Below are 15,319 nucleotides of genomic sequence, written 5' to 3'. Positions count from 1 at the left end.
TTTTCTTTCTTTTAACGTAATATTGACTTTTCCTATACCGTTACCGCACGAGAGAGAGAGAGAGAGAGAGAGAGAGAGAGAGAGAGAGAGAGAGAGAGAAACTTCAAGGTCAATATGTGGTTTACCTCTTTGTTTTACCAGCATCTTCTCCTCCTCTTCCTCCTCCTCCTCCTCCTCTTCTGGCATCATACGCATATTGAACCCGCGATAAATATTACGGATCGAAATATAGACTAATTACCGTAATAGGGAGCGTGAGTCACCCGTGTGCTGACCGATCAATCGTGTGTGTCTGAGAGAGAGAGAGAGAGAGAGAGAGAGAGAGAGAGAGAGAGAGAGAATGAGAGGGTAGGGTAGAATGTTTTAGTCAGCCTCTCAAAGCAATATGTCACATTTTTGTTTGTTTGTTTGTGAGTGTGTACGATAAAAATAGATAGAGATAGATAGGTAAATAGAGAGAGAGAGAGAGAGAGAGAGAGAGAGAGAGAGAGAGAGAGAGAGAGAGAGAGAGAGAGAGAGAGAGGTGAAGAAACAATGGGTAATACAATCATGATATATTTAAGGCAACGCATGGCATGTAATACTGAAACAGGTCAAGCATTTCGCAAGCATACAGGAGGGTGAGTGAGTACGCGGTGGGCGGGAAAGGATGAAGGGGAGAGAGGGGAGGGTGGAGAGGGCTTTGGGTGCCATGGAGACAGGAATGAAGAAGGGAGAGAGAGAGAGAGAGAGAGAGAGAGAGAGAGAGAGAGAGAGAGAGTAGCACCTGATTCTGTAAACGTTGTAATCGTCTTCAACAAAAACGAGGTTGATTTGTTTTGTTTTCTTTTCAACCCCTTTTTCAGAGAGTGGTTAGTGTGGATTTATTAATTTCTCTGTATCGCTTTCACGACTGAGTTTGTAATAATTATGTCAACTCTGCAAAACATTAACACGTAGCTCAGACCCAACAAGACGGAATTAAAAAGCCAGACTTGCCACATAACTTAATAAATACGAATACGATGTTTAAAATATCTAGCAGTAGTGGAGAAGAAAGTGAGAGAGGAGGAAAAGGAAACGAGAGGGGTGGAGTGGGTTGATAGAGATGGTGGAACAGCCAAGACAGAAGTGGAGTATGGAGTAGTGGAGTGTGGAGTAGGGGTGAGGGTTGCAGTGGAGTGAGGGGAGTAAAGGAGTGGAGTCAATGTGCTTGCAAGAGGAAGGAAGAGGTAAAAAGATGATGGAACAGCCAAGATAGGAGTGGAGTATGGAGTAGTGGAGTGGAGCAGGGGTGGAGTGAAGGGAGTAAAGGAGTGGAGTCAATGTGCTTGCAAGAGGAAGGAAGAGGCGAGGAGGGAACAAGGGAGTGGATAGGAGGGTGCAAGGGAGTGGATGAGGTGGAGTAGGGAGGGTAAGGGAGGTGGACTGATGTGGTGGTTGTGCTTTTAAGATGTGGATGGATGGTGTGGTCACTGGTCGCTGGTCCGTCACCCTCCACTGCCGCCACATCTTTTCCTCCTCTTCCACTTCCTCCATTAAAAGAACATGTTTTTTCCTTAGTTTTTTATATAGTAGGTGAAAAAAGATGAGAAACAAAGATGGGGAATGGAAGAGAGAAGGAAATGAGATAATACAGAAAACACGGGTGGCAGGAAATCAATTAACAAACCCCAAAATAAAAATAAAAAAGAACATTGAACTTCAAACGCATGCTATCTTATCAGCGTCTTAACTATATTCCGTGGAGTTGCAGTGAGTTACTAACCATTCTCTCTCTGGTAAATTTAAGCTATCAAGGGAAAGTATGTGGCCAAGTTGATCTCATCGAGGGCGTTGGTCGTTTACTTGGTATCAGGGTCCCCTTGGAAGCCACGGGAGCCTCGACCAATGACCTGCAAGCACCGCCATTCCTCGGACCAATGGCGTTGCTCTTGTGGTGGCGGTTGGAGGGAAAGTGATGGCCGGAGCGTGATGAGAGAGAGAAAGAGAGAGAGAGAGACTGTCACGTCGGTCCCATAAACTTCATTGTTGGGAGGAATTGCAACTTGGTACACGTATGGACAAAACATGAAACAGAGTGGACGTATTTTAGAGAGAAACCCTCTTAAAGAATACCCGCCTTATGGAAGACAATGAAAACTACATCACTGGCCCGGACGAGAGAGAGAGAGAGAGAGAGAGAGAGAGAGAGAGAGAGAGAGAGAGAGAGAGAGAGAGAGAGAAGAGAGAGTTTACTAAAAGTCTCATCCGTGATATTCATAAACTGGATTCCTTTTTCATATAATCAGATACAAGCTAATTTGTCACAACGAACACCCGAACGAACTAATTAAATGTACTTACAAGGACTGCAAACAAAAAGTAAACTGGCGAAAATGTGTACAATAGGAAGGTTTACAATTGGCTCGTATGTTGGTAATTTGAGTGAAGGATGAAAGAGATGAGCAATGTTGATGATTCTGATACGCACGCCGCTGAGTAGTTTAGTATTGTAGTGAAGGTAGTGGTGACTGTAGTAGTAGTAGTAGTAGTAGTAGTAGTAGTAGTGAGAATATCTGGAAATATTTAGGTATATATTTCATTGTGCATTATGATATCCGTTCTGAATAAATGGACCAAAAGCTGAATAGAAATGCTGCTTCCGTGGTATTTATTAGATAACATGAACACATCCTCTCTCTCTCTCTCTCTCTCTCTCTCACCCATAACACACACACTTCATACATAGAAATGAGATCCAACTTCCAAATCTGAACGCTCTACTTGGACCGAGGAACATATTTACTCACAATGGTTACAAGGCTGCTCTCGTATATACGCAGTTTTTATCTTCCTTATCGGGTCCGTTGGATACGTGACCCGCCGCAACCCTGACAGTGGTCGCTGATAAGAGGATAAGTCTCGTGGTCGTTTGATAAGAGATTAAGAGCAAGAGGCCGCCATTCCACGCCCCACTAAACCTGTCCCCTACAACAATACCTTTTACGGAGCACTTGATTGTCATGCGGTGGTTGTAGTTTGTTGCTGCGTCTGTCTGTCCGTTTTCTCTTATTTGTATGCGTCGTTTGTGCTCTTTCGGACATGAAGAGGATTAACTGATGCCTATGATTCTATTTGACCGCTTTTTTTCTGTTCTGTTTACCTAGGCCTATACAGCTACTACATTCTTTACGTAATATATTATGACCTATTAACTATGACCCATATTCCCAAACATTTAAGGGCTTAGACACCCGAATATGATAAGGCTTTCGTGGAGGTTGTGGGTATTTTCATGGGTAGTTTTATGAGTCGTGATAGTGGTCATTTCCATGGGTAGTTTTATGAGTATAGTGATAGTTTGACAAGGCTTCTGCATCATGAATGTGAAAAACGCTTATGAGAACCTAATTTCCTTTCTGGCCTTTGGAATTTTTTTGAGAGAGGCGAACGCGTCTGAGATAACAGGCCAAAGGGTCGTATTTTTAAACATTTGGGCCCAAGGACACATATTTGACAAGGCTTTGGTAAGAGTTGTGGGCATTTTCAGCTGTAGTTTTATGACCCTGATGGTAGTTTGACCCATCTTCTGTACCAGGAACATAAAGTAGCCCTCAAAAGAACCCGACTAATCTCCTCTGTAGCCTTTAAAAATAGTTGATGAGAGAACCGAAAGCGTTTAACAATATCGACCTAAGTCTACCGCGACAACTATGTAGGAAATGTAAATACTGCCGCCTTTGTATTGCCGATAGTGCCCACGACTGTCTGTTATGTGAAGGCTGGTGGGCGGGTGTTAATGTTATCGTGGACTTAGAGAGAGAGAGAAATCACCTATATTTTTCAACTGGCGATATCTTGAGGCAAAAGGAAGCTAAACCGTACTATCTCTAAGGCTTAATTTCCTATTGTTGTCTATGAGTCCCCATCATCGTCATCATGTTTTACTTATGATTCATGTGAACTTATGTATGTATAGAATTATAATAAAAATAAGACGAAGAAAAATAATAAAACAATATGGATAATAGTAATAATAATGACAATACAGTAATAAAAGCAATAATAATGATACTAATAACATGTGCACAGTGACCAACCCGTCCACTAACACCCCAAATCTTCCTCCTTCCCTCAGAGGCGGCCAAGAGAGCCATGATGGAGTTCTACGTCAACAACCTCTCCAGCGACACTGATTCCGACACCTCTACCTCCTCCACCTCCACCTCCACGTCTTCCTCCGACGATGATGGCGAGGACGACGGCCGCTCCTACCAGGTAAGGATATAGCTTGAAGGATGTTGTGTGGGTGTGGGTGTGTGAGAGAGTGTGAGAGAGAGGGAGCGCTAACATGAAAGGGTCGGGTAGAATGTTTTAGTCAGCCTCTCAAAGCTATATGTCGCATTTTCCTCAACGTATTTTAAGGTAAACTATAGAAAAAGTGACGTATGAGTATCCTTTCTACACCTCATCCTTCCTATGCCTTCCCTTTGTGCCCTTCCCTACAGGTGACGGCCCCGGGGGAAATGGGACTCGCCACCATCGAGGAGGACGCGGAGGAGGACTCAGGCGCGGAGAGTTCAGGCCACTGGATGTTCTCAGCCGACAACACCGACACCGACTCAGTGATCCACGTCCCCGCTGCCCTCGCGCCCGCCCCCCTCGACCCCCCGCTGCGCCACCCTCCGGAAGGTAAGACCCGCTCACTTTTCCCGCTTCCAGACGCTTTTATGGCACGTAGTGTTGAGCGGAAAAAAGAGGGTGGTGGTATAGAAGTTTGTTATGCAAATGGTGATACTATGCAAGGTTAAGGGGGGAAGAGATAGAGTGAGGAGAGAAAGGAGGCAATTTAACAGTAAGAGAAGAGCATATGAAGTGCCTGCAGTGGTAGTAGTAGTAGTAGTAGTAGTAGTAGTAGTAGTGGTAGTAGTAGTAGTAGTAGTAGTAGTAGTAGTAGTAGTAGTAGTAGTGCTTGAAAAATCTTCGAAACACACAAAATCACCAACACAGTATTGCTAACGCTCCCTCACATACAACAAATCGTTAGCACTGCCCTCGCCACGCACCATCAGAGGCTCTGGCGTAAAACAATGAAAAACTGCAATGAAAGTAATAACAGAACACCCAACACAACAACGTCAGCAGCAGCAGCAGCAGCAGGCAGACGCAGTGCGACACGCCTAATGCAGCCGAGGCCCTTCACACACACACACACACACACACACACACACACACACACACACACGTTATTAAGTTTACTCCCAATACCAACAAAAATAACAAAAACAACAGGGTGATAATTTCTCCTCCTCTTCCTCCTCCTCCTCCTCCTCCTCCTCCTTTTTCCATGACTGGCATATAATTATATTCTCCATTTTACTGATATTTAAAGCACAACAACCCCCTTCTTTGCCTCATTTTCTCGGTCAAAAATTATTCTCTTGGTTCTTTCTGTCCGTTTAGTGGTGGCCTTTTAGTACGTTATTAGCCGATTCCGTGTGTGTGTGTGTGTGTGTGTGTGTGTGTGTGTGTGTGTAAGTTCTAGAGGTATTTGGGTTCATTCGAATAATGCAAAGGAGACGAATTTGGGGATAAGTTCACGTAAGGGCTCGCGTGTACCCCCCCCCCAACACACACACACACACACACACACACACACTTGCCTTAACAGAAAAACAAACAAACTCAAGAAGTTGGGCCGTTTGCCTAATATCCGCACCTCTTGAAAACACACACACACACACACACACACACACACACACACACACACACACACACACACACACACACACACAGATAAACAAACAAACACGCGTGGACCTTTAATGAGCTGAAAACTTAGTTGTTCTCCAGTTTGCGAGGAGCGGAGCAAAACAAGGAGGGTGTGTGTGTGTGTGTGTGTGAGGGGAGGGGGGGGGGGGGAGAGGCACGACTTAAGAACGAAAAAAACAAAACAGGGGAAGGCATCAGCAGCAGCAGGAGGTGGAGTGAGGGTAAAGGGGGCGTGCAGGTGGGCGTCTAAGCTCCCGACTCTTGGAGGGAGGAAGACCAGTGTAAACAATGAAGAGTCTGAACACGCGACACTTACCGCCTATTGGGGCCGAGAAGAGGCTTGAGAGGGAGGGGAGAGGAGGGAGAAAGAGTGGAGAAGAAAGAGTGTGGAGAGGAGAGAGAGGGGATAAGAAAGTGAGGAGAGACGGGGCGAGAGAGAGAGAGAGAGGGGGGAGAAGAAACGGAGTGAGAAATGTGGAAGGAAGAGAAGGATAAGAAAGTGAGGAAAGAGGAGAGGAGTGGTAGAGAGATTGAAGATGCAAGTGATTGAAGTGGAAAGGGAGAGAGAGGGGGATGAGAGATAGAAAGAGGGAAGGGAGAAGAGGAAGAGGGAGGAGGAAGGATGGGAATGAGATAAGAGTAGGCAAGAAAGGAGCCAAGATAACAGGAAGAGGAGAGGAGCATGTGAAACGGGGGAGAGGAGAAGGGGATGCAGTGGGAGCGATCAGGATGTAAATAAAAGGACTTGTACTAGACTGCGAGGGAGAGATTGCAAATATGAAAGAAAGGATGAGAAAAAAGGGGCAGAGGAGTCTAAACGAGATAAAAAAGAGAAGTGGAAGGGCAGCAGGAGGGTGAGGGAGGAGATGGGAAGAGGAGGGAAAGGATGAAGGGAAGAGGAGGGAAGGAAAGGATGAAGGGAAGAGGAGGAAAGTAGAAGGGGTAGGGTAGCAGGAGGGTGAGAGAGGAGGAGGGAAAGGATGAAGGGAAGAGGAGGAAGGAAGAAGGGATAGGACAGCAGGAGGATGAGGTAAGAGGAGGGAAAGGATGAAGGGAAGGAAAGGAAGGAAGGAGTAGGGTGAGGTAAGAGGAGGGAAAGGATGAAGAGAAGGAAGGAAGGAAGGAAAGGATGAAGGGAGGAGGGAGAGGTAGCGGACGTGCAGCAGAGGACACTCACCGACTGTATACCTGTGGAAGAAAACACCTGTTATACGGAGCTCGTTAATGTGTGTGTGTGTGTGTGTGTGTGTGTGTGTGTGTGTGTGATAAAAGACAACATCAATTATAAAAGTACAGTTAATACGTGAAGGTAATAACACACACACACACACACACACACACACACACACACACACACACACACAGACACACACACGCCAGTTGGTATCTATGAGTCAGCCACTGGTGAGGTTGGCAGTTCTGGCGGTGGTCACAGTGGTGGGGGGGTGATGGTGGTGGTGTGGGGTGGGGGGGCGTAAACGTTTGGTGGAGTGAGTCTTACCGCGTTTGTGGTTGGGGAGTGACGGAGTGCTTTCTGGGGCACCACCGCCACCACCACAGCCACCACCACCACCACTCCCTTGAGGTTTAATACTCCACAGTTCAGCTCAGTTGTTGTTTTTCACTTTCATTTGTTATTTCTTTTGTTCTTTTTTTTATTTTTTTGGCCAGCCACGTTTGTAGCTCTTAGTTATTTTTTTTTTTTCTTTTCGTGTGAATAGCAACACGCTAGATCTTTCCTTTTTCTCTCGCCTTGCCATGAATTTGTATGAAGGTCTCTCTCTCTCTCTCTCTCTCTCTCTCTCTCTCTCTCTCTCTCTCTCTCTCTCTCTCTCTCTCTCTCTCTCTCTCACCTGGAATGAGCTATACATTACAGGAGTCCCATGACACCAGCTGCAAAGTCCTCCCCCCCTCCCCCCTCCTCCTCCTTGGCGACGGCTTCCGCAGCCACACAAAGGCGGTTCCGAGCTGCCCGAGTGTCCACTTTTTCTGGGCCCCGTGGCGCCGCCGGTGTGGGAACGAAACAACTGAAGACTTAAATGGTAGAGGTTCCAACTTGCCCCGCTATCATATCCTTTTTTGGTAAATTTGTAGCGACAGCCAGAACTTTCTTTTACGCCCTAAAATTAGCTGGCAAGGAGTTTTTTTTTACATCGTTAGTGCTTCATTAAAGCGCCCTGCCCACCTCCCACTGCCATAGTGTACCTGGCGCTGCAGTCACGCGAACCCGTTTTCTACGAGGGAGTCCCGCGTGGGAACTTGTATACCGAAGTGTTTGTTGTTTCCCAGGGCGACGGCACACCACTTATTCCTCTGTCTTGTATCGGGGCGTAACAGTTTGCACCTTCTTGTTTCAGACGGAGACAGCACAGCCAGTGACGAGACGCTTGTAGTGGAAGAAGAGGAAGACGAGGAGGAGAAGGACGTGTGTAGCGGCGGCGAGGGGCGGGGCGGGCGGCAGGAAGCGGGTGTGACGGTTAGTAATAGTCACGCCAGGACCCCCGCCTCCACCCCGGCCACCGGCGGTCATTACGACTCTTCCGCCTCTGAGGATGAGCACAGCAGTCAAGGAACAGAGCGGCCAGCGGATGGCAGCTCCCTGAGGGCGGTGCACAGAAGGAGACGTAAACCAGGCGACGGGCGGCCAGCGGGCGGCGGGGCGCGCCTCCCCCACGCCAGCATGCTCGGACCAGCCCACGCCACCAGGATTTTCGAGAAACATGTGGACGATGTGTTTGACTTCGAGAGTTTGGAGAGCTGTGAGAGTGTGTCCGGTGGGAGCGAGGCAAGCTCCCCTGGCCACCCTGGCAGCCTGTCGGGGCTGGAGGAGGCCGACGTGGTGTTCAACATGTCAGCCACGTCGCAGCCCTTCGCCGACGCCTCCCCCACCCTGGCCGGCACCGCTCAGAGGAAACCAACGTCCGGTGTGGCAGCTGGGGTACCTGGCGGCCCTGTGGGGGACACTATCATCTCTAAACCCTATGAGGAAGACGGAGCTCCCTCGCTCATCCCCACTCCCGGCGCAGCACCTGCCTGGGCGCGCGGGGAGGAGAGTGAAGGTGACTTGAGCAACGTGATCAGTGGCGCTGCAACGGACTTAGTGTTGTCTTCCTCACACAGTGACGGTTCCCAGCTGGCCGAGGGCCACTCAGGCCCCCAGAGCATGGACATGTTCGGCCTTCCGTTGAGGTGGACCCCTGGACACGATCTCCGCCAGACGGCGACTGACACCACCGTCACGGCCGGGAACAGCAACACAAGTAACGCAGAGGCTGAGGAAAGCAACGTGACACAAATGAGGTCAGAGAGTGATGAACTGACTTTCGCCAATAAAGAAACACATCTTAGCACCTCCTTTAACAGTCTTACCGCCCAGCCTTCAGACAGCCACAGCTCTGAGGCTTCAGGTGACGCTGCCCTGACCCTCCCGCCACCAGGCGTCGAGACTAGTGTTACTGATGCAACGCAGGAGGAGGCGGGGAGCGCGGCGCGTGAGGCCCAGCACGAGGAGATAGTGAGTGCCTCAGCCTTCACTGTTGGTGAAAACAGTAGTGAAGCCCGTCACCGTCACACACCTCACGGCCCTGCGCACCATCACCACTTCAGTGTGGCGTCGCTCCCCCAGCAGAGCGAAAGTGAGGCACTCTTGCTCCCTCCCTCAGGTGCCTCGGACCAAGATGATATTCAGGACGCCATGAGGGACGCCCCAAGACCTCCCTTGCTGAGGGAGAACTCGGCCATCAAGGCGGCTGTGGGAGGCTTCACGTATGAAGCGGTGACGCCCGCGGCTCCTGATAGCAAAGTGCCAGGCTACTTCGTTTCTGGGGAAGCGGAGTGTATTTCCTCCGGGCTTGGGCCTCAGCCCGTCCGTTCAGTGACCTGCGGAGTTGACTTTCCCTCAGTGGACAGTGACACCGACACGGACAACACAGATGGAGACTACGACGAGGAAGACCACTTCGCGGCCGAGTTGAGCCTCCGCATCGCCAGCGTGCCCGCCGCCGCCACGACCAAAGTTAAGTCATTCCGGAGCTCGGACATTCTAAACCTAATTGGCCTTGAAGGAGGCAGGGCGGGGCCTAGTGGGGCTGGAGGTGCCTCGGGTGACGTCTCTCCACCGGCCAGCCAGACGGGCAGCTCACCCGAGGTGCCAGATTCACTTAGGTCCAGTGAGGGCCGCAGTGCCACTCGCTCTGTGGAGACGCTCAGTGAGGACAGTGGACTCGGGGATCGTGACGTGCGCCTTACTCCTTCCTCGCCCCTCGCATCCATCTCGGAGGCTGCCCCGCGCCAGGATCCTGCCCCTCCGGCGCAAGTTTCTGTTACGTCCCGTCCTAGACGTCAAGACATCCGTCAGGCACGCATCGCTCGAGCCCGCTCCTGTGGCGACTTGCGAGGCTATACAGACTCCGATAGCGAGGAGGAGGAAGGTGCCATGTACGGGTGGCCGCCACACCCCGCTTCCCAGCCGCTGACGGAGGGTGTGAACGATGCCCCCTACGGCAGCAGGACCCAGCCGCGGCAGTATAAACCCAGCTTCACAAATTATCTCCAGCAGCAGGACGCGTACAGAACCGGCCGTCAGCCTCATCGCCCACATCCGCCCTCCGGATCTGAAGGAAGCGATGAGGAGTTCAGGCCACGTTTCACAAACCACAGGGTCGTCCCTTCCGGGCACTCCAAGCCTCGTAGACACAGAAGCTTCCACGAGGCGTCGCGGCAGGATCCCACAGCCTGGGCAGCTACACACGGCGCCCCACGCCCCGGCAGGCGGAGGCCGCAGCCCATCAGCGTGGACCTGGCTGAGCAGTTCCTCAGTCAAGAGGGCCTGAAATCTCCCCAACGTAAACAAACGGTCGAGGACCCTTACGGTGCTGCGGGTGAGGGGCGGGGAGAGGAACGGAGGATGCAGCATCCGCCCTCTCTTCCGGGCACTGGGGGCGTGGCCTGCCAGGCGGCCCGCTCCACTCCAGCCAATCAGCAGCCTCCGAGTGAAGTGAGTACCAATGGCGGGAGTGTGGGCTCTGTAGGGTCAGGGAGCGAGATGTGTCCGCCAGCTTCTTCTCTGACGCCGGAGCTGACGGTGCGTCGTGCCTGGCCCGCCGCCCAGGCCGCCCCGCCACCCCTCGCTACGCCCTCCCGCCCCGCGCCGGCCCCGCCCTCCACCCGTCCCCCAGCCCCGGCTCCACTCCCTCACCAATATAGCTCCACGCCCGCCCAGTTGCCCAATGAGTGCCAGCCTGTACACACGGGGCGGAGCAGCGGCAGCCCAACTCATGACTCGCCCAGTGCCACTGACAGTGAGTTGCGTGCCGCGAGTGACCTTAACGAGCAGTGCATGTCGGGGAAGACCGGTGCCAGCCCCGCCGCGCCAGACGAAGTAAGCGCCGAGATGGAGGGCGGCCCGGTGAGGGTGCACACCAAGACCTATGGCTCGCACGGGGAGGTGGAGGTCTACCTGGCCAGGTCTGACAGCGGGTGTCGTCCTCCCAACACCTCCCCGATCCTCACTCCCCGGGGCGGCGCCGAGCACAGGCCGGGCCCGCGGGGCGTCACTTTCTCGCCTTCAGTGAAAGAAATCAACTGGCGTGAGAGTTACTATGAGGCGGAGCCGGAGGGAGGCGAGGGCCCAGGGAGCAGTGTGAGGAAGGTCTTGGTGGTGACGTCAGAGAGCCCAACCCCGCAGCGGGTGGACCTCACCCCCTCCCCTCCGCCCCCCGCCCACGTGCCCACCAATAGTGACTCACACAACATAAACAACACGCCTGAGAATAACGCCCCGGCACCTGCCGACTCCTCCACCGACACGAAGACCAACGGCAGGGTGTCAGACGGGCCTGCCGGGTCCTCCTCCGACGCTGAGATGAGCGAGGACAAGTCACCCCGAGTCCAGACTCCTCTGTGGCAGCGGTTCAGACTCCCAAAAATTTCCTCACCCAAGTCTCCACGACCGAAAATCCCGCCCAAGCCACAGTCGCTCTCCTCCCGCTCGTCGGACACCGAGAGCTCCAAGCTGTCCAGCCCCGGGGTGGACAGCGGCTCCTCCACGCCGTCCTCGCCCGACACCAAGGCCAAGAAGGCTCCCGCCAGCCCCAGGTTCTTCTCGTGGGGCAGCAAGCGAGAAAAGAAAGTGAGGGTACCTCCCCCCCGCCCTGTGGTGTCCCCTCCTCCACCCCCAGCTCAAGTGAACGCCGGGCAGAGGGGGGAGGTGTCGGGGGCTGGGGTTAAAGGTGAACCGGATCCTGCTGAGGCAGTGTCTCCCTCGGTGCTGCCCCGCGAGGACAGAGTTGGTGCTTCAGAGAACGGTGACGCGGTGAGACAAGAGCAGCAGCGTGTGCCGCCCCCGGCCCGCGAGGAGCGAGTTGCAGAGTCCCTCGTGCGGCCCGTGGCCGCCGAGAGGCCTTGCTTCACCGACAGTGATGGCCTCAGTCTCGAGTCAGGCAGGAGCCCCCTGACCTCGGCCACGTCAGGAGAGGACAGTTCAGATGCAGCTCCGCACCCAAGCCCGCGCCCTGCCCTGTCCAAGCCCCCGCTGCCCCCCCACCTGCAGCGCCCCACCCAGCAGGTGTTCCACAAGGCTCGCCTCCTCAGTGCCCGCCGCCAGTACTTCTCGCAGGAGCGACAGGTGTCAGCCCCTGAACGGTCCTCTCCGCCCAAGGAGGTCCCCGCTCCGCCCGTCCCAAAGCCCCGAGAGGCCCTGCAGCAGCGCATCGCATCCTCCAGGTACAACTCTACCTATGATGCTTCGACAAACCTGAAGGAAAGGTTCGAACGGTTCTCAGCCAGTGCCCGAGCAGAACGTGAGCGACTTGCCAGGAGCACGCCTGACCTGAGTGTGATCGAGGCGAGTGTGCGCCGGCAAGGGCCACGTATTGATCTCTGGAACCAGTGTGAGCAGCAGCAGCAGCAGGCTGAGTCCCACCCCGCTAGTCCAGCTTCGGCCAGTGATGGTGACGCAGCACGCCCTGATCTCGCCCACCGCGGGGCCTCCAGTAGCCACCAGAAGGCCAGGGCTGCTATTCACGAGCGCTACAAGAACAGGGCGCAGCGCATCCACGCTCGTGCCCGTAGCCAGAGCTCCGGCGTACTAGAGACCGACCTGGACACCGGAGCGTCTCGGGAAGTGCTCACGCTACGAGAAACCAACTTGGACGATTTATACCGAGACCTTCAGCACCTCCTGGACGCTATCCCCCCGGTGGGTGCCGCCCCGACACAGGCAGACAAGACCCGCGCTAAGTCACTGCTCGACTTGGAAGCCTCCGCCGCCATGGAGGCCCAGCTGGCTGCCCCGGCCCGTCCCCCAGATAACCGCGCCAAGAGCATGGAGTTCCTCCTCGACGACGGCAACAAGGCCTCCATCCAGGTGAGTGTTGCCCTGCCCACTCGTCCACCATTCCTTTACATGCCCTCTGTGCCACACACACATTCTGTCGCTCTATCCTGGCTCCACACATTTACTGTTCTTCACCCCTGCCTCCACACACCCACAAAGTGCCTCTGTCCTTCCTCTACACACATTCCACCCCTCCACCCTGCCCTCATGCATCCACTCTGCCTCCACGTACCCACATTCACGCTATGTCTCCACCGTGCCTTCGCACACCACAGTCTCTATGTAAGCCTTCCTCCCCTTGGTCCACTGTATCGGAACTTGCTGCCTTTTCCCACCGCTACCTGACCTTTATATCCAAGGTAACTAATACCACACAATTACTCCGTCCCTTCCCCCTGTTGAAGCCATTCCCTCCCTCCCCCAGCCTCCCCCCTCCTGCCCGCCAGAGAGGGGTGGACGAGGCCGCTACTTACGCGGGAAAACACCGTTGCTAATTGTCCCGCCCACGACCGCCGTGCTCAGTGATTTACATAGTCGTGACTGCAGCTGGATGGCTCACAAGACTCGTAAAAGGAGCATATATCGTGGTTTACCGTGAGTGAGCGAGCGTGACTTAATCAGTGTACCGTAACTTCCTCAGCACTCGTGGTTTCTCTTCCTCTGATGTGATGTTGAGGCACTAACCAAACCTAACTGATCAGAGGCACCAACACGGGCCGCTTCGTCATGTCGGTGCACCGCCGTGAGTTATTGAGGGCACCGGGCGAGGATGCTGCTAAAGAGGAAGGGTTATGTGTTATGTGTGTGACCTAGATATGTCCGAAGTATACCCAGGTGTTCGAGAGTAAATTAGTAATGCTAATGAGAGAGAGAGAGAGAGAGAGAGAGAGAGAGAGAGAGAGAGAGAGAGGGAGAGGGAGAGGGAGATGGGGGGGGGTGAGATTGAGATTGAATAAAGAGATAAATTCATTGACAGACCGATAGAAACGCTGGGTAACATGAAACCTTGTGTGTTTTCGTGGCCTCGGCGGCGTAACCCAAGATCCGAGCAATCACCTCACCTGCCCTGCCCTAACCCCCTCACCCACAACACCTGTCCTCACCCCCCCCCACCTACTCCTGCACCCCTCACCCATAACACCTGTCCTACCCCCCCTCACCTTCTGCTCCCCTCACCCACAACACCTGTCCTTACCCTTCCCCCCACAACCTCCCCTCACCCCTCACCCCCTACCTACACCTGTCATTCACCTTTACTCCCCTCCCTTCGTCCACCACACTTTCCTCACCCCCACCACCTCAACTAATCCACTTTTTCTTATCCCCCATCATCCAGCACAGTTTCCCTTTCCACCACTGCCTCCCCTTATCCACCTGTCCTCACCCCCACACCCCACCCCATCCCCTCACCCACCACAGCTTTCCCCCTTCCCCTCACCACCACACCACCTTCCCATCATCCTCCACACACCTTCCCATCATCCTCCACACATCTTTCCTCACCCCCATGCAGTTTTCCTCCCCCCCATCCCTCTACATAACTTTCCTTACCCTTTCCCCCTTTTACCCCATCACCACCTTCCCTCATTTTTCCCCACCCCTCACCTTTCCTCATCCTTCTTAACCCCCTCAAACTTCTTCATTCCCCTTTCGTTTTCCTCCCCTTTCCTCACCTTCCCCAGTCACCTGCCGTACCCACCTTTACCTCTCCTCACCTTTCCTTACCGCTAAGCATAATTAATAATCAAATCCCTCAAAGTTCTTCACTCCCCTTTCATTTTCCTCCCCTTTTCGTCACCTTCCCCAGTCACCTGCCGTACCCACCTTTACCTGTCCTCACCTTTCCTAACCGCTACTCATAATTAATAACCTCAGAACACCTTTGAACCTCCATACCCTTCAAACCTATTAATGCCACTCCACACTTAAGCATCTACTCACATATTTCTTTACTCATTACACTCATTCTCCTCACTACACCTCACATCCCTCTTTACACCCCCCCCCATTCACCTCCCACCTCTTCCTTAACCCTACCTCGCCCCCCAATCCATTATCATAACCCTGTACATTTTCCTCACTATTATTTTTTATCACCAATATGTCTTCTATCCCATTACACATTCCCTTACGCCTCATTTTCCTTTCCTCACCTTCATTCACTCTCCAGCACCTCCCTCTACACCCCTGTTTACACACCCTCCTCATTATTCATCATCCCTGGTATATATTCATCTGATGTCCGTTCAT

General features: G+C 53.0%; 1 protein-coding gene across 50 annotated transcripts in view; it reads left to right on the top strand.

Moving 5' to 3' along the window:
- LOC126984250 (mucin-12-like) overlaps positions 1-15,319 on the top strand; it is a 148,768-nt gene that overhangs the window by 18,527 nt on the left and 114,922 nt on the right. For all 50 annotated transcript variants that reach the window (XM_050837824.1, XM_050837831.1, XM_050837828.1 and 47 more), the window contains 3 exons: positions 4,100-4,239; positions 4,470-4,653; positions 8,091-13,099. In XM_050837824.1, coding sequence (XP_050693781.1) covers positions 4,100-4,239; positions 4,470-4,653; positions 8,091-13,099 — 5,333 coding nt within the window. The remainder of the gene's footprint in view (positions 1-4,099; positions 4,240-4,469; positions 4,654-8,090; positions 13,100-15,319) is intronic.

Source organism: Eriocheir sinensis, chromosome 56 (assembly GCF_024679095.1).
Source record: "Eriocheir sinensis breed Jianghai 21 chromosome 56, ASM2467909v1, whole genome shotgun sequence".
NCBI classification, from domain to species: domain Eukaryota; kingdom Metazoa; phylum Arthropoda; class Malacostraca; order Decapoda; family Varunidae; genus Eriocheir; species Eriocheir sinensis.
This window is presented reverse-complemented; position numbering and strand designations above follow the sequence as displayed.